The sequence below is a fragment of the Rattus rattus genome, chromosome 7 (genome assembly GCF_011064425.1).
Source record: "Rattus rattus isolate New Zealand chromosome 7, Rrattus_CSIRO_v1, whole genome shotgun sequence".
NCBI classification, from domain to species: Eukaryota; Metazoa; Chordata; class Mammalia; order Rodentia; family Muridae; genus Rattus; species Rattus rattus.
The window spans coordinates 8,224,458-8,249,962 of NC_046160.1; the positions used below are offsets into that span (position 1 = coordinate 8,224,458).

Genomic DNA, 25,505 nt, shown 5'->3' on the forward strand with positions numbered 1-25,505 from the left:
CCCTTTGTGTGGCTCCTGAGGCCTCCCCTGCTGTTGGCTAGGCCAGGATTCTTTCTGTCTTTGCTCCTTAGAGTTAGGGCACTTGAGTCCTCCTTCTTGGCACCAACCTTTCTCCCAGCATTCCTCTCTGGCAAGCCCTCCTACAAACACACTGTGTGTTCTGCCTATTGTCGAGATAAGGACACTCTGGCTAAAGGTACATCAGATAATGGCATCGTTGGCCAACTCGGTGAACTGTTGTCTCACGAGGACTCTCGGGCTGGGTAGGATCTGACAGGGCACTCTCATTGGCTCCTCAGTTAAAGTTGCTCTGGAGCCAGACAGGACACCAGAGAATTCACTTGCATTTGCTTCCCGCTGGCCATGAGTGAGCTGCCCTTTCTGAGTCCAGAGGGAGCCAGAGGGCCTCACATCAACAGAGGGTCTCAGAGCTCCCTGGAGGAAGGCTTGGTTACAGACTCAGAGGCTCGGCACAGCTTAGGTGTCCTGAATGTGTCCTTCAGCGTCAGGTAAGGGGACCCCCACAGCGAAGAGCTAGGCTTCCCACCCTATCTGATGCCTTTTCACACCAAGGTGGGTGGGTGGGCCTGTGGGCTTTGGGCTGCCTGTCTAGCAGATCAGGGTGGAAGTGGACAGTTCGTTGCAACAGTGAGTGGCTCCTCCCCCTGCCCAGAGCAGATCCTGAACATTGAAACACACCCTGCCTGAAGCCGCTTGCTGCTTCTCATAGATTTCTGCTCTACCCCTTCCTTGGCTGGTCCATCACCTGCCCTCTGTAGATGGAGAAGGCTTGGGAAGTGGGGACACAAGGTGAAATGAACCCCGATGAAGGAATGCAGGGTTCACCTCAGAAGAAAGTGTACATGTTACCACCTCGCAGCCAGACAGAGATCCAGTAATCAGAGCAGCCAAAGGGAGGCACGTTCCTTGGGTGGTGGCCAACTTGTCATTACACCTCCAAGGACCACATAGTGTGATGTAAGGCTGAAATAGAGTTGTCATCTTGTGCAGGAGTACCTGGGATGGGGTTTGGCTGGGTGTGGGGCTGGGAAACAGGGGTCTGGCACCTTCAAGGGTCCTACTCTGCCTTTTGTTCATGTGGGATTTCCTTTAAAGCAACCGTGTCGGGCCCTGGTGGAACATCAAATCATGCCAGCAGAGGTGGGACAGGAAAATCCTCAAAGATGTCTCTTTGTACATCGAGAGTGGCCAGACCATGTGCATCTTAGGTAGCTCAGGTAAGCGCCTCGAGGGGTCCTGCACTTGTGAGGCAGACTCTGGGAGGCCGGGGCTCGGTCTAAGCTCGGTGTTTAAGAAATGAGTTTAAGTTGGAGAGAAAAGGCTATGCATTTAGCATTTGAACAAAATCTAGTGACAGTGAATAGAACCTGGTACCAAAGTGAAACCTTAAGAAAAGTACCTGAGAAAGCCCTCTGCCCCAACAGCTTCCTTTCTCTCTCTCTCTCTCTCTCTCTCTCTCTCTCTCTCTCTCTCTCTCTCTCTCTCTCTCTTGCGTTCTCCTTATTCACTTTTGCATCCCTCCTGCCATCCTCATGGTCACCCCCTCCAGCAATCTTTTCCCCCATCCCATGTATGTTCTTTGGTTGCTGGTTCAGGATCTGAGAGCCCTAAGGGTCCAGGTTAGTTGACTCTGTTGGTCTTCCTGTGGAGTCCCTGTCCCCTTCGAGGCCTGCCACTCAGCTGTATTTTTAATTCACATCTGGAAAGTTCTTGTCAAGGCGTTGTCAGTCAGGACTTAACTTCTATTCCTGACCCTAATCGTCTTTTCATTATGATGTCATCAGACACACAGTTGAGAATGGAGACCCCTGGAAAGCCTATAGCTGTAAATCCTCCTGGTTCCAGCATCTGGGGAGGGGCACGCTGGTTCAGAGGACAGGCTCTGGGTGGCATGTCTCAGTGTCCACAGCACTGGGTGATCCTGAGTATATTCATTTAAGATTCTGACATATTAGACTCACAGAACCCTCTTGATCGAGCAGCCGCTTGTAAGTTGCCAGCATTTACTGTCCCTTTGCCTTGCTCTTCCTAGAAACAGGCAGTGCTCTCTGTGGTGAGAGCCAGGCATGGGGATGAGTGCCACAGCTCTGGGACAGAGTTTGTGTTTCCTGTGGGAATGAGAGGTTCTAGAGAGGGTGGAGGTCCGTGGGGTGAGTGTAGTTCAGACAGTGTCCAAACTGGTTCTCAGCAGAGAGAGTTGATATAAAAGATGGCCTGATGCCTGAATCCCCCAGCTCCTGCCTCATCCTGCAGCAGCTCGGTACCCATTGTCTAACAATGATGCCATCCATGATGTGTTGCAGAACAGATGAAGCTATCCTGTTTGAACTCTAAGTCTGTAAGACTGTGGGTCATACAGACAGACACACACACAGACATAGACACACAGACAGACATGCACACAGACAGCACACAGACAGACACACCATACACACCCCACACATACACACAGACACATACACCATACACACACCACACACACACCTCACAGACAGACACACCATACACACACCACACAGACAGACACACATACATCATGCACACACACACGCACATACACACCACAGACAGACACACCATACACACACCACACAGACAGACACACATACATCATGCACACACACACACACACACACACCACAGACAGACACACCATACACACACCACACAGACAGACACACATACATCATGCACACACACAACACACATACACATACATATGCACACCACACACACACCACACAGACACACACACACACACACACACACACACACACACACCACAGACAGACACATACACACACACCACACAGACAGACACACATACATCATGCACACACACACGCACACACACACCACAGACAGACACACCATACACACACCACACAGACAGACACACATACATCATGCACACACACACACACACACCACAGACAGACACACCATACACACACACCACACATACACACAGACACATACACCATACACACACCACACACAGACACACACCACACAGACAGACACACCATACACACACATCACACACAGACAGACACACATCACACAGACAGACAGACAGATACACACACACACACTTCTACAATTACCCAGCCTCAGGCGTCCAGTCTCAGGTGTTTTCCTATATTAATACAAAATAGATTAAGAGCTCCAGCCTCAAATCAAATCATGAGCATTCATCCAAGCACAGCTATATGACATTAGATGACGATTAAAGAAATGACAGCAGCAACACTAATAATGACAAGTGTTTCACTGACTGTCTAATTGAGTTACTGTAAGAAAATAATCACATACTCGGTGACTTAAGACCAAGAGCTGTGTTCCTCACACTTGAAGAGGCTGACAGTCAAGATCAAAGGCCTGACAGAGCTGGTCTGCGGCGAGGGCTGGGGACTATTTGCTTGTCATCGTGGGCAACACTTGGCCTATGCTTTAAAGAGGAGAGATGTGTTTTGGCTCATGGTTTCTGAGAGTTCAGCCCATCACGGTGAGGGGCATGGCAGAGCGGTCATATCCTGATGGAGGGTAAGCAGAGAGAGGAGTCAGAAAGGGTCAGAAGAAGACACACCAGAGGAGCACCCCTGAGGGGAACCCCTGAGGAAACCCCCGAGGAGCATCCCCGAGGAGCACCCCTGAGGAGCACCCCTGAGGGGAACCCCCAAGGAGCACCCCTGAGGAGCACTCCCGAGGAGCACCCCTGAGGAGCAGCCCCAAGGAGCACCCCTGAGGAGCAGCCCCAAGGAGCACCCCCGAGGAGCACCCCTGAGGAGCACTTCTGAGGAGCAGCCCCAAGGAGCACCCCTGAGGAGCACCCCTGAGGAGCACCCCTGAGGAGCACCCCTGAGGAGCAGCCCCAAGGAGCACCCCTGAGGAGCACCCCCGAGGAGCACCCCTGAGGAGCAGCCCCAAGGAGCACCCCCGACGCGCACCCCCGAGGAGCACCCCTGAGGAGCACCTCTGAGGAGCACCTCTGAGGGCACCCCTGAGGAGCACCCCTGAGGGGAACCCCCCCCCGAGGAGCACTTCAGTGACCTACTTCTCCCAGCTCGTCAGCACCTCTTAAAGCTTCCAGAATCTCCACAAGCAGCAGCAGCAGCTGAGCATCTAAGAGGCTGAGGCAGAGGAGGGGCATTTTATATTCAAGTCATAAGAGCTGGCTTCTTCAGAAGCAGTTACTGTCTGGCTTTAACTCACATAGTGGATTTCTCCCAAGTTAATTAATTAAATTATTCTGTGTGTGTGTATATGCAGGTGCACATGTGTGTGAACCTGGAATCAACCGGGGCGTCTTCTTTTTGTGCTTGTATTTTGTTTGTGGGTAGATTATTATTTGTGTGTGTGTGTGTGTGTGTGTGTGTGTGTGTGTGTGTGTGTGTGTGTCTTGGTTTGGTTAGTGTTTGTTTGTTTTCACTTTGCAGTCCAGGTCCTTTATTTCCCTTGTGTACATTAGGCAGTGAATCCATATGGAATGGGCTCCAGCAGCCCAGGCTCCTTCCCGTTAGTCCCCACAGTGGCTTCTCTGGGTGGCACAGGCTGGCACTTCAGCTGAACCCAGGTGCCCTTCTCTTTGGCTTCCTCTTTCTTCTGATCGTTCTCCTTCACCCGCTTCAGGAAGCCGTCTCTGCTCTTCGAGTGCTTGATGTGCTCAATCCGCACATTGATCCTCTTGGCCAGAATCTTGCCTTTAACTTGCTTGTTTACAATGATGCCCACGGCACGCTGGGTGACATTGTAGACTCTTCCGGTTTTGCCGTGGTAACACTTATGGGGCATTCCTTTTTGAATAGTGCCCATTCCCTTGATGTCTACAATATCGCCCTTCTTGTAGATTTGCATGTATGTAGCCAAAGGAACGTCTCCATGTTTCCTAAAAGGTCTAGAGAACATATACCGAGTACCTCTCCTCTTTCCTTTTGTGTTCGTCATTTTGGTGAGTTACCAGAAGATGGCTGCTGTGGTGGAAATGACTGGTTGTTGTTTTTGAGATAGGGTCTTGCTGTTTAGCCCTTGCTGGTCTGGAAGCTGCAATGCAGACCAACCTGCTCTCAAGCTCAGAGATCTGCCTGCTTCTGCCTCCAGAGTTCTGGGCTTAAAGTTACGTGCTTCCCATCTTGTTTCCCGAGACAAAGTCTCCCGGTTTTACCTGGAACTTACTGATTCAGAGAGGCTGCAAGGAAGCCAGTGAAGCCCAGAGATGCTCTTGTTTCTGTCTCATCGGTACCAGGGTTACAAGTACGCATCGCCATGCTGGCCTACAAGGCTCTGGGGTTTTAACTCCAGTCTTCATGTTTATACAATGGCTGAACCATCTCCCTGCCCCTCAGCCTCTTCCCTAAGTACACTAACTCCAGCCGTGAGGGTGATGTCTTATCACCTTACAACATGCTTCCTATATCGCTTCGGTCGCCTGAAGGTGTGTGTGTGACAAAGACTCTACCTCCACAGAGGCGTCTGCCTGTGCAGCCATGCTTACGTAGTAAGTTGGTCTTCGGTAGTGAGACCTGGAGAGAAGAGAAGGCCAGGGAGAACCCCGAGGGTCTCTGTGTGAGGCTGGGGAGCTGCAGGGACAGACAGAGAGAAAGGGCAGGCAGCAGGAGCAAGCACCGAGGAGGGGTGGCGGGATCGAGTTACCTTGTAGAGTTGAGGCTCTGCTTAGAGCAACCTCACCTGAAGGGCAGGGCTCATGGCTGGGAAGTCAGGTCGTAAATCCCATTGAGGGTCACTGTCCTCCTTCTTTTCTTCCTTCTCCTTCTTTCCTCCTCTTCTCCCTTTTCCTCCCCCCTTCCTCTGTGTGTGTGTGTGGGGGGGGCAGTGGTAGAGGAAGTTCAACCAAGTGCTCTACAATGGAGCCATTCTCCCAGCCCACAATTTATTTTTTTCTCTTAATATGAGAAAATGGTTTTATGCCTACACTTTTATTTCAGACAGTTTACAAATACACTGACTGCGCTAATAAGACTTTTCTATAGAGAGGCAGTTGAGCTAACACCCGTAAACACAGGTGGGGAGATGACAACTGCAAATGTTTCTCCACATGAACTATTCTTTCAATGTCAAGGAAAAACAATGCAAGCAGCCCACACAAACCGTGTGGGCAGAGAAGCTGCGGAGCGAGCCTGGTGAACGGTGAAGCATAATAAACAGGGCGTTATCAACATTTCCAGGACTTACACCACAAATGATGACATCTGGAAGCCCACTCCTTTCAAAGGACACGCTCATTCTCCTTTCTGTTCTACACTGCCTGAACATGAGTGCTAATCCTGAGTTTGGTCAGACGTGGTTTAGACACGATGGTGACTGCTGTAGGAACTTATATTTGGATCCCTCATAGCAAAAGCAGGTTCTACAAAACCCTTGGACAGATGTTCTGTCTGGTCCTGCATGAGCTGCCCAGCCTGGAGGAGCTCCCTCGCTCTCTCAGGTGGTTCAAAGCCTCTCGCCTGTGTTCTTGTTAGTAAGCCTGTTTGGCAGCCTTGTGTAGGCATCGAAGGGAAAAGTCTGTCCTGTCTCCAGGGGTTCTGGGACCCAGGCTAACTTGTGTGCGATGTGACCTCGGGAAAACAAAACAAAACAAAACAAAACAAAACAAAACAAAACAAAACAAAACAGAGACACACCTTCCTCTGTCACTTCAAGTACCAGGCAGTTGCTTCTGAGGAACTCCGCAGGAATGTTTGAGGCAGTGACTGGCTATAGCCAAGACTCTTGAGTACAAACTGAGGTTGCTTTCCCCAAAGACCACTAAAGCAGTGCCCCTCAAACTCTTAACACTCAGTAGGTCTGCGAGTCTACGTCTCAGTCATGAGTCAGAAGGCTCTAGCAATGTTATCTAGATTCAGGTAGAGCTGGACAGGCCTAGGGGATTACAAAAAGAAATTTAAGTCCCAGGAGCCAAATGTTTCCAACAGCCGTCCCTGGCTTTTCTATTCAGAGCTTCTCTCTCTCTCTCTCTTTCTCTCTCTCTCCTCTCTCCTCTCCTCTCTCTCTCTCTCTCTCTCTCTCTCTCTCTCTCTCTCTCTCTCTCTCTCTCTCTCTCTCCCCCTCTCCCCCCCTCCTCTCTGTCTCTCTCTCCCAGCCTCTCTCTCCTCTCTCTCTCTCTCTCTCTCTCTCTCTCTCTCTCTCTCTCTCTCTCTCTCTCTCTCTCTCTCTCTCTCCTCTCTCATTGGTTTTTTGACACAGAGTTTCTCTGTGTAGCCCTGGCTGTTCAGGAACTCACTCTGCAGTCAAGCTGGCCTCCCTAGTGCTGGGATTTAGGGTCTGAGCCAACACTGCCCAGCAACCTGCATTTTTCTCAACTCAAATTTCCCCACTGCGTTTATTTTTGCAAGTGTGTATACGCATGGTCGAAGGCATGCCATGGCATGTATGTAGAAAGTCAGAGGACAACGCCTGGTAATTCAGTCTCTCCCTCCACCTCTAGGACTGAACTCGGGTCCTCAGGCTTGGCTGCAAGCACGCTTACTCTCTGAGCTCTCTCGTATGAAGAGCACATACGGGGGTTCTTCAGACTTGGATCCCAGTTCTACCACTGCCAAGGGCAAGGGAACTACTTTCTAGTCACCAAAACCAGAAGACATTTCCATGTGGTGTTTGGCCTCTTTTACTAGACTCCTCCCAATTCATTCAGAGGATAAACTGGAAAGATTTATTTAGAGCCTGGGATTTTGACCCCGGGGGGCCATTGAGAGGTTCAGTCAGGGTCCCATTGAGGCATAAAGGGTCTAGAGAAGTGCTCCCATTCTCACCGTGTAGAGGCTCCTCCAGGGCCTTCTCTTGTCGCCCCTAGGCTCAGGGAAAACCACGCTGCTGGACGCCATCTCTGGGAGGCTGCGGCGCACAGGGACCTTGGAAGGGGAAGTGTTTGTGAATGGCTGCGAGCTGCGCAGGGACCAGTTCCAAGACTGCGTCTCCTACGTCCTGCAGGTGGGCGTGTCCCTGGCCCTGGCCTGCCTGGGCTCTGGCCCCCACCCCCGGGGCTCCGACGACCCTGATGTCCCCTTTCCTGCAGAGCGATGTCTTTCTGAGCAGCCTCACGGTGCGGGAGACGCTGAGATACACGGCGATGCTGGCTCTCCGCAGCAGCTCCGCGGACTTCTATGACAAGAAGGTACTTTTAGTTAAAGCAGAGTGGAGGCCAGTTCCCTGAGGGAGATCAGGTGCCTCAGCAGCTCCTCCTCTGAGCACCTCCTGGTCCTCCCGCTTTTATCTTTGCTTTCACACGACTCTTTTCCACCTCTCTCTGCCTTCCTAAGTGACAGCTACACGACCTGTGTAAACATCTGAAACGTGACCACTCCAACCTAAGCCTGGTTTGCTATGATGCCTCCGGTCTCATCCTTCCATCATGTGGTTTCAGGGGATTGGATTCAGGTGGTCCGTGCCGTTACCCACTTATTTGTCTTGTCTTTATGGGGCCTCATGCAAAGTAGACTGTTTCTTCCATTAAGGAAGAAACTATGGAGTCCTCGCTCAGGCTAGGTTTGTTTGTTGACCACACCCATTTTGGAAGTAGCCGCAAATAAACCCACCTTGACCTTAGTTGGAAACATTGCTTGGTTCGGTCTGGACTGTGAAGGCCTGAGAACCACCTGAGAAAAAACAGCAACAGGCAGGGCTGTCACCTGTCACAGGCACAGCTTCCTGGGAAGTAGGTAGGCATCTTACCGTGCTCTTGGGAAAGCGAGCAGACGGCTTTCATTTGAGAATCCCGGACAACTCCGGGAGGCAGTTAGCTGTAGGTGTCCCCCTGCCCCCCAGAGATGCCTCAGCTGTCTCTCCCACTAAGGTTACCCAGAGAGCTCAGGGGTATGACAAGGGTCCTGTCTCTGGTGTCTTCTCTGGCTGGTATTCAGCAGGCTTGTGCAAATACAATATCTCACTAATATTAATATTATCTTGCTAATATCTAATATTAGCCGGGGGGAGGGGAGCTTTGTCTCCACCCTGTGGGAAAAATCCACTCCCTCTAACTCCATACTTTCTTGGGAATCCTAGTCTGAGAGGACACCCGTACTCTCCTGGGAGATGGGTGTGCAATAACGTGTTCACATGGCTTGGTGGACCTAGCCAAGTGACAAAGGAAGGGACCAGCTATGTAGACCCTCGGTGGCAGTCTCTCTGTTTGCTTTAGTAATTTCTTAAAATCTAAAATGGTGAGAAATCCCACTTAGGAATTTTGGAGAAGGGAGCTGGAGAGATGGCTCTGTGGTTAAGAGCACTGTCTGCTTTTTCAGAGGACCAACCAGGGTTCGAGTCAGATCGCCCACACGTCAAGCAAAGCTCAGTTCTAGGTTCCTTCGATCTGATTCCAAGAGGAGATGGTTCTTTCCAGATCTGATCTTACTGGCTTTCTGACACAGCCTAGCCTCATTTCTTCTTCACATCTTCTGTAGACCAGGGCTTCATTCACGCTGGAGACTCTGTCCCCTGGCCTCTGGAACTCTGCTCCAAAAGTTTCCTCTTTCCTGAAACCATAAAGAAATGTGTCAGTCTCTTTCTTTCTTTCTTTCTTTCTTTCTTTCTTTCTTTCTTTCTTCCTTCCTTCCTTCCTTCCTTCCTTCCTTTCTTTCTTTCATTCATTCTTCCTTTCTTTTTTTCTTTTTCCATTTCGAAAGGGACACAATCTCATTAAAGGCAGCTGGGGACAAATTCTCTTCTGTATTGTTTCAGTCTTGTCTCTGCTTCCCCCCCAGGGTTTCCTGCAGACTCAGGGAGAGAGGAAGGGGAGAGGTAGAGGTAGAGATTTCCCAAAGGTCTCTGGGGGCTGCAGTAAGCCCAGGGAGAGGGGAGAAAGGCCAGCCTTCTTAGCAAGTCAGTCAGGATTGTTTTGGAATGTGATGGCGTGGAGAGTCAGGAATAAGATTCGGACTGCAGGGAGCTGCAGGGTAGGAGAATGGAGAGATCGGTGGGGAATTAGATGCCTGGGTGCAGAGCTGAGCATTATATGTTGGGGACTCTTTGAAGTTTCTCGGAGAGATTTGAGTAAAGATTAGAAAGGCTTTTAATTTGCTTCTGGAAGCTGGATTATATTCCTTTGATGTAAAACCACACTGTGATTGCCACTTGAGTCTCCAGGACTTACTTGGGCTACAAAGGGGCCACTTCAAACCAAATTGGTTTTTTTTTTTTTAAAGCACAGAAAATGTTTATAACAATAAAATTTCAAAACCCAAATACTTAACATAATCTATGTCATAATTATGCCTTTGGGTCATTTTTCTGTTGCAAGAATAAACCATTTTTTTTGTCTCTCCAGGGACTTAAAACTTTTATTTAAATCTGACCTATGTATTACATATTAAACCAAGGTGGATTTTACTGTAATGGACTTTTCTCCCCAGGGTATGGTGAGTTTGAAAGTGGCCCTTGTTCTCTAGAAAAGCATTATCTCTCTGGGGTCATCACCAGTCCATAAACTGAGGTATCAGTCATGGAGACAGCGGCAGCCCTTGGGTGTTGTGTCTCTTACAGGTAGAGGCAGTCCTGACAGAGCTGAGTCTGAGCCACGTGGCAGACCAAATGATTGGCAACTCTAATTTTGGGGGGATTTCCAGTGGCGAGCGGCGCCGAGTGTCCATCGCAGCCCAACTCCTTCAGGACCCCAGTAAGTGGGACACAAACCCATTACTAGATGCTGGCAGGATGTCCTCCATGTGTTCCCGGGTGCTTGGGACGCTTTCCTCTCAGTTTCCAGTGAGAAATGGCTTGTGTGGGATTGATATCCCTGCGGTTTCGAAAATTCGAGGCCCTGATTTTGGGAAATGCTATATGCAGTTTGCATATGTCGTTTCCTGATGAGGGTCTGTCATTTGGGAGACAGTCCTCCAACTTATCACAGTTCACCCTTATGGTAATAAAGTGATACATGCTCAACTGGACTTTGAACTTTGATCCTTTCTCAGACTAACGATAAGTGGTAGCACATTCCCTTGCAATGCTGGGTAGCAGCAGTGAACCCATGAGGGGAGATGACTGGCCCTACAGTGTTTTCCCTTAGCCATGGGGTTCCCGGGTTCAGAGTTAGGGCGACTATCACAAAGACCATCTGCACTGAACATCTCTTAAGAGTGTCCTGTTTGTGTCTCTGTGGTCCACCAGAGCCTTCCATGAATATGAGGCCTGCCCTGTCCATCCTGACTAATGAGAACAGGAGTGTTGTGCCCTGCGGGGAAGGCCAATGGGTTCTGGAATGACTAGAGTTGACTGAGTGTATATACTACCATGGGGAAGAGGTCATCAAGGTGAGGTAGCTAGTCCTCTGCCTCCCCTCCCCTCCCTCGCCTGGTTTGGTCATTCTCCCAATCTGACAGACCTCAGCACTTATGTGTACCTGTGAGAGGGTATTTTGCATCTGCCTGTACTAGGATAAGCCTGTCTGTTCTGATGGTGCGTGGTCAGGAGATAATAAAAGCCCTCTCACTTCTTGGTTAGACATGGGATACAGTTAAAGCCTCTAAAGCACCCAGCCAATGCCTGTCCATCCACGGACACTTCAGACCTTGTTTCTTTCTTCCTCTGTGCAAAGAGCAGACCTCATTAATGCTTCAAAGTGCTCTGATATGACACAGGGTTGGGCTAGGTAAGCGTTAGCCACTTTCTTACCCTCCGAAGCCTGCCTGCTAGCCCTGGTCTCTACCAGCATCCTAGGCATGGAGCTCACATAGTCCAGAGTACAGAGACCTGATATGGTCTCTCTCCTGTCCCAGGTGTGCTCCAGAGCTGAGAGCTGGGCCCTCCCAGGTCAGGTGCTTTCTTCTGGGCTCAGGGCGAAAGCCAGTTTCTACATGGCTGCCTCTAGCCACACAGTTTGGAAGGGGCGCGGCATCTCAGGAAAGGACCAATCAGAATACTGAGTTTTAAGCACAGAGCATGCTGGGCAATGGTTCAAACATCTGACCCTTCTTTTCTGGCAGAGGTCATGATGCTTGACGAGCCAACCACAGGACTGGACTGCATGACTGCAAATCAGATCGTCCTCCTCTTGGTCGAGCTGGCTCGCAGGAACCGCATTGTAATCGTCACCATCCACCAGCCTCGCTCTGAGCTCTTCCATGTAAGGGAACACCCCTCAAGTCCCGCTCAACTCAACATCTCATCCCACTCGACAGGAGGAGCACGGGGTCTTGAGCTGGGAATGGCAGGGCAGGGTAAAGAGCACACGCCAGTGATGAAGGAGCAAAGGACTGATTAACTCAGTACCTAACGCGTGCCGAGCACCTTCTGTACACCAGCCCATTCGAGCCGCAATCATGTAGTCCGCAAGGCAATCCTGGGGCCAGGCATCCACATGCGTACTTGAAAAGGGAAAGGGGTACAAGTTAGAAATGACTCAAAATGGAGCCAGTCGGTAAAATGCTGTCAGTGGCAGCTTGGAGAGATGGCTCTGTTGGTAAAGTGCTTGCTGTGCGTTTGGATTCCCCATGCCTGTAAAAGCTGGGCACAGAAGTGCATGCTGGGACCCGGTGCTAGGGAGGCAGAGGCAGGAAGATTTCTGGGACTTGCTGGCCTTTCTGTCTAGCTGAACCCACAAGTGTCAGGTTCAGTAAGGGACACGGTCTCAAAAACAAGGGGAGGAATAATTAAGGAAGACACGTGATGTTGGTGTGTCACACACACACACACACACACACACACACACACAAAGAGGGGAGGCATCTGGCAGTGGCATCATGACCTACTTAGCTGCCAAAGCCCCATTTCATCACAACATTATAGATTTTATCCCCCAAAACCTCATTTGATACCCACGGCATCCTTTTAGTTAGCCAGTATTGTTTGTTTGTCGATAGATGAAAACTTAATATTTCCAACCCAAGCAACACACAGAGCACCTCACGGTCACTCTCTCAGTGGCCCAAGAGTGATGCCGGGGCTCAGAGGCAACACCACACACTGGGGTAACCGGGCTGGGAAGCACACACTAACACCATCTGTGGTCCAATCAGCACTTCGACAAAATTGCCATTCTGACTTACGGAGAGTTGGTGTTCTGTGGCACACCAGAGGAGATGCTCGGCTTCTTCAACAACTGTGGTTACCCCTGTCCTGAACATTCCAATCCCTTTGATTTCTACAGTAAGTGCATTTTTAAAAAATATTTACTATCAGGGATTTTTGAGAATCTTTTTTAATTGTAATTTTTTATTATGAGTGTGTGTGTGTGTGTGTGTGTGTGTGTGTGTGTGTGTCCCTGTGCCTGCACACACATTTGTGCTATAGTCTACATGTAGTGGTCAGAGGACAACCACCCAGAGAAGATGGTTACCATGGTTACCATGTGGGTTCCAGGGATCAAAGTCAGGTCATCAGGCTTTGTTGCCAAGTGCCTTTACCTGCTGAGCCATCCTGCCCGCCCTAAATCTTCCTTAGGTTTGATTTCGGCATGGATGACACCGGCTTTTCTAGGCTTTTGTTTTGCTAAGACTTACTTTTGCATTTGTCTGTTTTGATGTTCTCTTATTTTTCAAGGAGTTAATTTGGTAGGTCAGTTAACCTGCCTCTACTGACTTAGCAGAGCAGAGAGGTGTCAGGGAAAACTAGTTGACTTTCTCTCTCTCTCACTGTCAGGGGAAAACTAGTTGGCTTTCGAAATCCTCCCAGGCAGTTGATCCAGGATTTTCATGGCCTTTCTGGGTAGCTTTAGACATTTCTGTGTACCAGACAGTCATTAGTGACAGGAGCGTTTCCGTTGAGATAGGGCAAAGAGTGATGATGAATCTAGTATGAGTGTCCACTGTGTGTGTGTGCATGTGTATTTAGAAACTCATATCTTTTGGGGGAAACTTTTAGTGGACTTGACATCAGTGGACACCCAAAGCAAAGAGCGGGAGATAGAGACGTACAAGCGAGTCCAGATGCTGGAATCCGCCTTCAAGCAATCGGACATCTGTCACAAAATCCTGGAGAACATTGAAAGAACAAGACACCTGAAAACCTTACCCATGGTTCCTTTCAAAACGAAAGATCCTCCCGGAATGTTCCGCAAGCTCGGCGTTCTCCTGAGGTAAGAGCCTTGGAAATACAGCCAAGAGCTGGCTTGGCTCTTCACGCTCATTTACAATAACGAAATGAAACGAATAAATGAAAACGGCTCCTTTGGTTTTCAGGAGAGTAACGAGAAACCTAATGAGGAATAAGCAGGCGGTGATTATGCGTCTTGTTCAGAATCTGATCATGGGTCTGTTCCTCATTTTCTACCTTCTCCGAGTCCAGAACAACATGCTGAAGGGCGCTGTTCAGGACCGCGTAGGGCTGCTGTACCAGCTCGTGGGTGCCACGCCGTACACCGGCATGCTCAACGCTGTGAACCTCTGTAAGTGCCTGTGTTGGAGGTGCGGCTCTCTCCCCCACATCTATCTGATCCGAATGTTGCCTCCCAAAAGCTGGCCATTAAAAAGGAATTTCTCTAAGAAAAACATGCCCTTCCCCCAATTCTCCAAGGAAAGGCACTTCACTGTAGGGTCCCCTTGATGTGAGTTCACCAATGGACATCTTTGAGGGTTGAAGGACTCAGAAACACAAGGTGGTGTGGCGTTGGTAGTGCAGAATTTGAAAAGGGTTTCAACAGTTCACTCTTGTTGACTAGGACCTTTAGTGGTGTAGATTATCATGCTGAATCCTATTTTGGAAGAGACAACGCCTAATTGTGCCAACCCAGAGGCAGCACTGTCCTGCCTGGCACTGCAGTTTGCCTCAGAAAAACAGGCATTGGAGGAACAGCAAGTGCAGGGAAGAGGGGAAGACTGGTGCTTTGGAAAGTTGGTCCCAGATGGGGAGGAGGGTAAGGGTTGAGTCTCTCCCTTTACCAGGCATCTCTGGCCTCTGAGAACCAATGTCCTGGCTGCTGTGGGGACCGGGTCCTGTAGGAGAGGACAAGGGGCTTCGGGTCACTCACTCACACCTCCCTTCTGTGTGCTTTATTACTTTAGAGATGAAAGCAAAGTGCCAGGTTTTGCCGCCACACTGTCCCCAGGCAGTGTGTAGATTTTAGAGGTGGGAGCATTTATTGTCCTTCCATGATTCTGGCCGCCAGCCATCTTGGCTGACCTCAAGTTCAGCTTGGGTAGCCTTTCGTCCCTCAGCAGTGTGGTGACTGACTGCTTCCGAACATGCCTTCCATGCCAGTTCCCATGCTGAGAGCTGTCAGCGACCAGGAGAGTCAGGATGGCCTGTACCAGAAGTGGCAGATGCTGCTCGCCTATGTGCTGCATGCTCTCCCCTTCAGCATCGTTGCCACGGTGGTTTTCAGCAGCGTGTGTTACTGGTAAGGTGGTGTCCAGGAGTATTCAGTTCCCCTGGGTCAGGCTCCTCGTGGGGTCGTGGAGGTGTTGGGACACATTTACCGCAGCTATGGGCGAACCCTTCCATCTATGCCTTGATTCAGGGCCAACTTATTACGAGCAACCCCAGTGCGTGCTGCCTGGGGAGCCGGGAGCAGCCAGCATGTCTGGGTCAGGAAGCAGCATGTCTCATGCTCTGAGGGTCTGAGCTACAGAAGTGCTCACAGGAGCCGGGACACAGGTGCAGGAGCCCGCAGCCTCCCCAGGCTGTAGCAGCTCCTCAGCCTGAAGCTTTGCTGATGGACCCGGACATCACAGTTGGGTGGGTGGAGAGGGTTTCAGCAAAGAGAGTGGCTACAAGAAGAAGCCACATCACTTCTGTGGGGTTTTCTGTTTCTTAGAGCTTAGAAAGGGTTCCCCATATGTCTCTGTCATGTCCCTTCTCCATGCGGCTCTGCTGTAGGGAGCCATGGAGCACACAAGTGGGCTTGTCCTGACTCCATGAATGACAAGGTTGAGAGGACTCCAGGCAGGTCTTCCGGACACTGTCCTTCTTCACTGCCTGGTGTCCTCTGCAGATGCTCCTAACTGCAACCTCTGCAAACCCCATGCCATGCAACAGCAACTGTTTTCCTAAGCTACATGCATGCAAGTGCGAGATAACCCAGGGGGTGCTGGCTTAGGCTCCAGAATGAAGGGTTTGCAGGGCTTGGTGCACCTTCTCGGGAGACACAGTTACTCAGAGAACAACAGAGGTGAGGCGCATGCGCTATAAGCGTGTTCAGGATCAAGACAGGTTGAAGAGGAAAGGTGTGACACGAGGAGGTCATTGGCTCATTGGCATCAGGAGTGGAGTGGGGTGCAGGGCATGAGCTGAGGGGAGCAGTGAGGATGTGAGCTGGACCAGTGACAGTGTCTTAAACTCTCATTAGGTTGGGGGGTGGCATAGGCAGCATCCACCAGTCCATTTGGAGAGCAAGAAAAGAAATCAGCATGAGTCCCATGGCTGCTGGGTTTAAGGAATGGTTGTCTTAGAATAGGGTAAGGAAAAACCATCAAAAACCATGCGAGGATTTGGGGTGTAGCTCCATGATAGGAGGCTTTCCTAGAGCCCTGGGTTAGGCTCTCCAGCACGCGTGCAAACAGATTGCGAGCCGAGGAACATCCCACTCAACGTAGTCATGGCCAGTCACGTACACGGGCATGTCATGCCCAGTCACATACACGGGCAAGTCAGAGTGGCATGGCATCATGGGTGCAAGAAGACCTAGTCACACTGAGCAAAGATGGAGAATACCACACACACACACACACACACACAGGGGAGAGAGAACAGAGAGACAAACAGAGACAGACAGAGAGACAGACACAGAGAGAGGCAGAGAGAGGCAGAGAGATTAGATAGATACATAATTAAATAGATAGATAGACAGAATAGAATGTAAGTTCTCTTTCTGAGAATGCAGAAGAGAATGAAATTGGGGAACTGAGAGAGAAAGTAACTTAAAATATAGCTTAAAACGCACCATGATGATCTCCCACTGGACCCCAAGATGTAAAGAGAAAACCTTAGCCAGCTAAGGCAAAGTGGCAATGTGGAAGACTGGATCCGGTTGGCACAGCAATGCCATGCTCACTTCTGCCCCCCGTACTAAGCAGGGCTCCTAGACAGTGGTGCAGAACGAGCAAGGATGGCTTAGAGCCTGGGGACCCAGAAGGGGGAGGCCACTTGGAACTTCAAACAGTTTGGAAAATTCTGAGAATCTAGGGTATAAAGGCAAGTCGTGGCCGAGGCTCTGGCGCTGGAGACCAACTGACTAGAAGCATTTCTGCAGTGACTTATCAGAAAGTTCCAAGACTTTGAGGGAAAGATCAGGCGGAGAATATCCTGCCTTCATACTATAAGAATGTTAAAGGCAACAGAATGTTTTAGGAGCCACAGGACTATGATGGAGAGGAAAATTAATGTAATAAAAACCCATGGTGATTTGGGCGAGGGAAGGAGAACCTTCAAGAGTTGGAGAGTGCAGGCGAAGTGGACTGATGGCCCCTACGTCTACTGAGAGTTTAAGACACACTATCAGGGCTGGGGATGTGGCCCAAGGTAGAGTGGGTTTGCCCAGCTTGCACAAAGCCCTGGGTTCAATACGCAGCCCAGCATAACATTGGCTGCCATGACGATCCGAAAGTTCAACTTCCCTGAGTGGTATTCGGATAAAGACACACTGTCGTCAGGGCTGAGAACAATGGGATGGATGAAGTGTACTAGGAAAGTGCTCAGATACAGGTTAGCTTACAAGGACACGGAGCTAAAACCGAGGCTCTTAGAATAAAAGACACTAGAGAGATGGGGTGGGAGGGTAATGGGTGGACCGTGAACGACTGTGTGCTGGCAATAATCCTACAGAATAGGGATGGCGTCAGGGCAGCACGGCAGTGTGTTGGGGTGGGAATGGCAGGAAGAGCAGTTATTCATGAAGAGATCAGGGGGATTCGACGGCCCTGTTCACGCCGGCCCGGGAGGCTGTTGCCTAAGCAATTTAATATTTACCGTGCGAGCTAAAGGGGTTTTAACAGCACTGCACACTGAGTTGAAGGCAGTAGGAACAACTGCGGTAATGAGCAGACTCAGATGTTGGCTTTGTTCCTAAGAAGGCTGGCGAAGGGGAATGGGGCTCGCACTGCTAAGTCCGCCTCTCGCCAGCCAGCAAGGGCTCAGTCACGGGAGGAAATGTGGTCTTTTCCTTAAGTGAGAGTGCGCGGAGAGAGAACTAAAGAGCTCGTGTTTTTCTAGGACTCTGGGCTTGTATCCCGAGGTCGCCAGATTTGGATACTTCTCCGCCGCTCTGTTGGCCCCTCACTTAATTGGAGAATTTCTGACACTTGTGCTGCTTGGTATGGTCCAAAACCCCAATATTGTCAACAGCATAGTGGCTCTGCTGAGCATTTCTGGGTTGCTCATTGGATCTGGATTTATCAGGTAAGAAGAAATGATTTGAAAGATTTAGTCTGGCAGAACTTGTGGTCAAGGGTCAACCCATGATGACTGTCATAAAGCAAACCCAGAGAGCCGAGTGGCGCTGGCTCAACGTCACCTTGTAGTCTGGGATGTTCCTATTGCTCGCCAATCATTATCGCCTTAGCCTTTGAACTGGTCAGCTTGTTAGCAAGATGTCTTTTTAGTAGAAGTCAGGACACAACAGTTTCTGATGGGACTCACATGTAACCAGCTAGTAAAACAAAACACAGGAAACAATCAGGATTCTCTAGGAGACTCGAAGCTTAACTTACAGCCAAACTTTAGCTCACATCTAACTGGTACAAGTGATGTGAGCTCTCAATTCCCATGTTAAACATATTTATTTTTATGTATGTGTATGTGCAAGGGCCTGCACATATGTATGTGCACCATGTACTCGTTGGTGCCTACAAAGGCCGGATGAAGGCAGAAGGTCCCCTGAAACTGGAATTACAGATGGTCGTGAGCCACCATGTAGGTGGTGGGAAATGAACCCAGGACCTCTGCAAGAGCAGCCAGTGCTCTTAGACATTGCTAAGCCATCTCTTTAGAGCCCTGTACCCTAACTGGGGGGACTGTGGCTTGCCCACTAGCCAGCAAGGAAGCAGGATGGGTGCTCTGAAATTAAAATAGGTGAAGTAAGGAAAGAGCCAATAGGATAAAGTTCTATTCAAGAGAGAATAAAGATTAGTGGACATGTTCCAAAGGTCAACACTGAGAATCTCTGGATGATATTTAATATTTAATTTCTCATCACATTTACTTTATAATTTCCCTATCATGTATTACTTTATAATCAAGAACACACATGTGCAATGCACACATGTTCTACAATTAGTCACAGAAAGGGTCTAAAAATGTAAAGAGTTAAATTCGTCCGGGCCACGCTACATGTGGGACCAGCGGGTAAGGGAATTGTGATGGCTTTGTTTACTTAGCTTAAAGGGCTGGTGGGGGGCTTGGAGGGAAGATGGCTGCTCTACAAGCATGAGAACCCAAGTATGGGCTGCCCACACCCACACAAAAGGCATGGCCTGTAGCCCTAGCAGAGACAGGGGGATTGCTGGAACCAGTCTAGCCCCCAAATCACAAACTTCAGGTTCAGTAGGAGAACCTGTCTCACCAGACTAGGATGGAGATGTACAGAGGTTGCCTGGCATCCTCCTCTGGGTTCCCCATGTGTGCTCAAAAGCTTGCGTGCACAGACACACACACACACACACACACACACACACACACACACCTACATACAACAAAATCAAGCAAGAAGCAACAAAAAAAAGTGGGCATCTATTTAAATTTAATCCCATTCATGGTTCAGTTTGGAGTAATTTGTTTACAAATAAGGAGGCTGGGCTTGGACTTGACTGGTTGGGGCCTACCTCTGGAGCATGGCCAGAGTGCACATATTTCCCAGAGAGGGCCAGGTGGACACCAGAAACTTCCTCTACTGCCTTGCTGCCTCTTGACCTTGAACAGGTCACTTTTTTCCCTGTCGAAACTGGTTTCCTGATTTATAAAATCTCCAGACAAGAAGCTACTTCTTCAGATCAGAAGGGGTTAATGGGATGACCCACCAGAGCGCATGCTACAAGACGTCCACACTAGACTATAGAAAGACAAGGTACTTCTGAGCAAAGCAGCTAGGTTTCATCCATAAAGGACATATTACACCGTGTTTGTCTCTGCTGCTGACGGGGGTTGGTAGCATCTCTGAAAACTATGCAAGTCAGGCAAAGGTTCAGAATCAGGCCAACAAGGTAGCATGGGCACCGTCCACTCCTTCATACAGTCAGATCTCTGCAGTGGTAGGCAGTCTGGTGCTATTTGACACACTGGGGTTTGGGGTACGAATGTTCTTAAGAGGGATGCCGGGGCCACCATTGGCAAATGTTCTCATGCTCTTGGCAAAGTCGCCACATTACAAGACTGTGCTTGGACCCTGCCCTGCTCTCCCTCCACCTGCAGTCCCAGGCTCTCCCTTCACGGCACCATCTTTCCTGACTGAACTGCCAGCAGCATCTGGCTGCTGGCTCCCTCTTGCTTAGACACACAGGGAAATGGCTTTGGTGTTACATCTCCTCACACAGCAAACTATAGAATAGGAGAAAGCAAATGTCACCCCAAACAGCCACAGGCGGACTGTATCCTGATATTTTAAAATAAATAAAAATCAATCAGATGAAGGACACATATGCACTGTGTTTCAGAGTGCAGACAGCATTTCAGTCACAACACCTGGGCCCTCTTCAACAGAACTTCTTGGGCTCTTTGTCCCTGTCACCTGTACAAAATCTACCCTCTATTTAAGGCTGAAGAGGCTCTCTCTAAACACACACACACACACACACACACACACACACACACACACACACACACACATTCACACACACCATCATCACACACACTCACACACCACACACCACATTCACACACACATTCGCACACAGCACACACACACACACCACACACACCACACACACATTCCACAAACACACACATACACCACACATTCCACATTCACACACACACACATTCACACACATTCACACACACCCACATCACATACACACTCACACCCACATTCACACACACACATACACACACACACACATTCACTCACACACACATTCACACACACACATTCACACACAAACACACACATACACACACACATACACACACACATACACACACATACACACACACATACACACACACACACACACACACACACACACACACACACATACACACACACATACACACACACCCACACACACCCACAAACACCCCACCCTAAACACACATCCACACACACACACACACACACACACACACCGGCCCATTAGGCCACCTTACACATTCTTTCTTTAATACTTAAGACTGACATTCCTGAGAGTGGCAGTCCGCCGTTCACCTCTACAGTCTTTCTTAGTGACCAGCCCAGGACCTACAGCCAATTAAGCAAAAATCACTGGTTAGGTTGAACGGATAAATGGATGACTTTCCTTGGGCATGAGGAGAGATGAGGGCACACTTCTGACCTCAAAGCAGCAGCACACAGCAGGGCAGCCCCGCTGGGGGCCACCACCCTGTCCAGGTCTTTTGTCATCTCACACTTGATCTTTTGCCACAGCCTGCTTCCCCTTCTTTACCGTCGTAGTCACACCCTCTCACTCTGCTCCATTCTACCTGTTGGCGCTGCATCCACTTCCTTAAAACACCTTGATTGTTTCCATGGTTATTCAGTGTCAACTCAATTCAAGGCCCCAACCTACTGTTTCCACGGTCATTCCAAGCTCATCTCCCTGGGCTCCCACTTCCCGTCCTCCGTCCAGTGTTCTTTCTCCTCTGTAATTTCCTCCCCAACCCTCTCCAGTCCACAGCTTCCCATATTGGAAGCTGCCTGTAGCTGAAAGGGCTGAGACTGGCGACCCCTCCCCCGCCCCCGGGACCAGGGAAGACAAGTATGAACTGTAATGGTGTGATGGACATGTAGCATTGGTCGTTGGTGTGCTCTCGTGTATTGTTGTAGCATTGAGGACGCACAGTCTATATGCCCAACTGCACTGTGAGTTCTTTAGGGATAGAATATTTAAAAATACCCCGAAATGCCAGGCAGTGGAGCCCGCCTTTAACACCTTTAACCCCAGCCCTTGAGAGGCAGAGGCAGGTCCATCTCTGTGAGTTTGAGGCCAGCCTGGCCTACAGAGCCAGTTCCAGGACAGCCAGGACTACTCAGAGAATCCCTAAGTACCTAGAATTGTCTTATAAAGAGAAATTATTTAATATATATTTAATTTATGAATGTTTTACTTGTGTGTATGTCTGTGTACCACATGTGTATCTGGTGCCTGAGGAAGTCAGAAGAGGCCGTTGTGCCCTCTGCAACTGGAGTCACAGGTGGTTGTGGACCCTCATGTAGGGGCTGGATTTGAACCCAGGTCCTCTACAAGAGCAAAAACTGCTCTAAACTAAGCCATCTCACCGGTCCCATAAATCATTATCACTGATACAAACCATATAGTGTTCCAAGAGGGAACCAGTGTTGGTAGGAAATTCCTCCTAAGACAGACAGGAAAGGAGCTGTTTTCACAAGGATAAAGAATGGAACGAGGGGAGGGGGCAGGGGGCCACCCAAACCCAAACCAAGAACTTCTGACACAGGCTCAGCTTTTCCCCTCCTAGTTTGTTTGTTTTGTTTTTTGAAACAGGGTTTGTGTGTGTTTGTGTAGTCCTGGCTGTCCTGAACTGAACACTGTAGACCAGGCTGACCTCGAACTCGCACAGAGACCCGCCTGTCTCTGCCTCCTGAGTGCTGGGATTAAGAGTGTGCTCCACCACTGCCAGACTCCTTATATTCCAACCTGGTTCTCAAATCACCCTGAGGACCTTCAGATATCTGCTTAGTCCGATGCCAGACAGTCTTTCCCGATGTAGGGTGTGCTAGGTGTATGGTTTCTTGTGTGTTTATTCAAATAAGGGGCAGTGGGTTGGGGGAAGGAGGGGGGAAAAGAGGAGAGAGAGAGAGAGAGAGAGAGAGAGAGAGAGACTACCCCTACCAGTCACGAGAGGCTACTGAAATGGCTGTCAGACTGAAATGACAGAGCACCAGGTTCACTGACATGGAGGATGACTGGGATCTGTGGGATCACCAAGAGGATAAACAGTGTGGTTCTACACGGTGTGAGTTTCATGAACACACGTTACACCATATCACCAAAATGTCAGCAGTCGTTTCTGGGTGATGCTGTTTGCTTACAGGCTTCCGTGTTACTGGGTGATTTCACTGTAAGGATCACCTTTGCAATAGAGCTGGAGGATTATGTTTAGATTAGAAAGCATACAGACTTACCTTTTCCAGTTAGTGAGTCTGTTTACTAGAGCCCACTGAATTTTCTTCCTCTTGTTTCTCTTTCTTAAGAAACATAGAAGAAATGCCCATTCCTTTAAAAATCCTGGGTTACTTTACATTCCAAAAGTACTGTTGTGAGATTCTTGTGGTCAATGAGTTCTATGGCCTGAACTTCACTTGTGGTAAGTATCCTATTTTACAATATTCCGCATGCTGCTCTAAGTAAGCGATTTCCCAGGGAAATGTATGTTTGGAAGAAATGCTGTGTGTGTGTGTGTGTGTGTGTGTGTGTGTGTGTGTGTGTGTGTGTGTGTATGGGTGTGAATGTGTGAGTGTCTGTGTGGTGTGTGTCTGTGTGTGTGTCTGTATGAGTGTGAATGTGTATTAGTGTCTTTGTGGGTGTATGAGTGTGTGTCTGTGTGAGTGTGGAATGTGTATGAGTGTCTCAGTCTGAGTGTGAGTGTGTGTCTCTGTGTGAGTGTGTGTGTGTGTGTGTAGGTCAGAATACAACCTTGGATTTTCTTGGGTTTTGTTCCTTCATAGTTGCCCATTTGTTGTTTGACACAGTCTCTTGGTGAGACCTAGGGTCTCTGACTAGGCTGGGCTGGCTGGACAGCAAGGGACAGGGACATTTGCCTCCCCAGTGCTGGGATTATACGTGTCACCATGCCCAGCGTTTTGTGTGAGCAAATCAAACTCAGGTCTTCTTGCTTCTGTGGCAGCCACTTTACTGACTATGCTATCATCCCAAACCCCTGAAATGTTGTATTTTCATAGTAAAAGCACTTTAAACCTTGATTTGAAACAAACCCCACCATTTTCTCTGATTTAAGGCATTTTAAACTATATTTATTTTGTCTGTGAATGTTTTGTCTCCATTTACGTATGTATGCATGTTGTGCAAGTACCTAGTGGCTGGTGGAGGCTGAAGAGGGTGCCAAGATCCCTTGGAACTGGAGTCACAGACAGTTGTAAGCAGTGGAGTGGACACTAGGGACACTAGGGACACCACGTCCTCTACAAGAGTAAATGGCGCTCTCGCTGTGAGCCATCTCTCCAGGAGCACCCCATTTTCTCTGATTTTCAAAGGAAAATATTCAGAGGTCAAGTTAGTCTCTGGTCAGTAGTCAATAGCTTAGGGGCACTTTGATATTCTTAGAAAATGACAGGCCCGTGTAATTGCTAGTATATTCTGAACAGGCTGAGTCCTTGTCTGCGGAACACACCACAGCAAGCTAATGTGGCCTCTGTCCCCTAAAGTGTGTATAGATTACGGACGAGTAAACCCATTTTTTTATGACAAAAGTCAACCTCCGATCTATGACTGGCCACTGAGAACACATGTCCCTTGGCCACTGGAAATCCCGGTGCCTAGCAGAGTGCAGGGGTTAATAGTCTCCAGCTAACAATGCCAGGGACTAGGACATTGACAGGAGGGATATTTGAAGACCAGGAATAAAATAATGAATCTATTCTCAAAATATAAGCAAATACTTTCTGTCTTTAAAACAAGCCAGGACTCACTCTTCCTCCACTCCACTGTTAATCCTGCGTTCGTGTCTTTCATGAAGAGGGCTGAGTTCTGAACACTATCTCAACATCAGGGAAGTATTTGTGAGTTAGTACCTGAAGTGCCTGAGGGCTGACCCTGTCCTTCTCCTTGGCAGGTAACTCCAACACTTCTGTGCTAAATAACCCAATGTGTTCCATCACCCAAGGGATCCAATTCATTGAGAAAACCTGCCCAGGGGCCACGTCCAGATTCACGGCAAACTTCCTGATCTTGTACGCGTTCGTCCCGACTCTTGTCATCCTGGGGATAGTGGTCTTTAAAGTCCGGGACTACCTGATTAGCAGATAGGTAAGATGGCAGGCAGGAAAGGGTTAATGGGCAGGCTTGCCCACTGAGCACAGAGAAGTACTGTCTTCTAATCATCATGGTTCCATCTGTGACCCTGGCATCTATGCAGAGCCTCAAGGGCTCCGAGAACTCACCGTCCTTTGCTAGTCCAGCTTATGGAGCAGTGTGGTGCGTGGACATTGTGACTGAACTGGTCCAATGATGTAAATAATACTAATAATAATTCAGAAACCAAAGGACATTAGCTTCACTACGTGTTTTTTCTAGACACAGAAAAAATAAGCCTGTTTTAAAAAAATTATGTTTACATTTGATAAAGAATTTGATAAAAGTACAATAAATGTGTATGATTACTGACTGTTCTGGGTTTGACTGAGAAGGCCTCCTACAGAAGAGGGTAAGGAGCTTCCACTGCTGTTTATCACCCCCTCCCCCACCCCTGCC

General features: G+C 49.1%; 2 protein-coding genes across 2 annotated transcripts; one reads left to right on the forward strand and one right to left on the reverse strand.

The window, feature by feature from the left end:
* The first annotated feature begins 305 nt into the window (after window positions 1-305).
* Window positions 306-25,505, forward strand: Abcg5 (ATP binding cassette subfamily G member 5). Its single transcript, XM_032908571.1, has 13 exons — window positions 306-509; window positions 1,117-1,238; window positions 7,832-7,968; window positions 8,054-8,152; window positions 10,516-10,648; window positions 11,958-12,097; window positions 12,990-13,119; window positions 13,834-14,047; window positions 14,151-14,356; window positions 15,169-15,307; window positions 18,118-18,303; window positions 23,270-23,382; window positions 24,868-25,505. Exons 1-13 carry the CDS (start codon window positions 364-366, stop codon window positions 25,059-25,061), a joined length of 1,959 nt encoding a protein of 652 aa, XP_032764462.1. The 5' UTR covers window positions 306-363; the 3' UTR covers window positions 25,062-25,505.
* LOC116905535 (60S ribosomal protein L21-like) lies at window positions 4,489-4,968 on the reverse strand. Its single transcript, XM_032908573.1, has one exon. It carries the CDS (start codon window positions 4,966-4,968, stop codon window positions 4,489-4,491), a length of 480 nt encoding a protein of 159 aa, XP_032764464.1.

Bases quoted from the DNA above. Each gene is read 5' to 3' on its own strand.
- Abcg5 (XM_032908571.1), top strand. From the start codon at position 364: ATGAGTGAGCTGCCCTTTCTGAGTCCAGAGGGAGCCAGAGGGCCTCAC. The intron at 10,649-11,957 runs GTAAGTGGGACA...CTTTTCTGGCAG, and splicing joins CCAACTCCTTCAGGACCCCA to AGGTCATGATGCTTGACGAG. The intron at 23,383-24,867 runs GTAAGTATCCTA...TCTCCTTGGCAG, and splicing joins TGGCCTGAACTTCACTTGTG to GTAACTCCAACACTTCTGTG.
- LOC116905535 (XM_032908573.1), bottom strand. From the start codon at position 4,968: ATGACGAACACAAAAGGAAAGAGGAGAGGTACTCGGTATATGTTCTCT.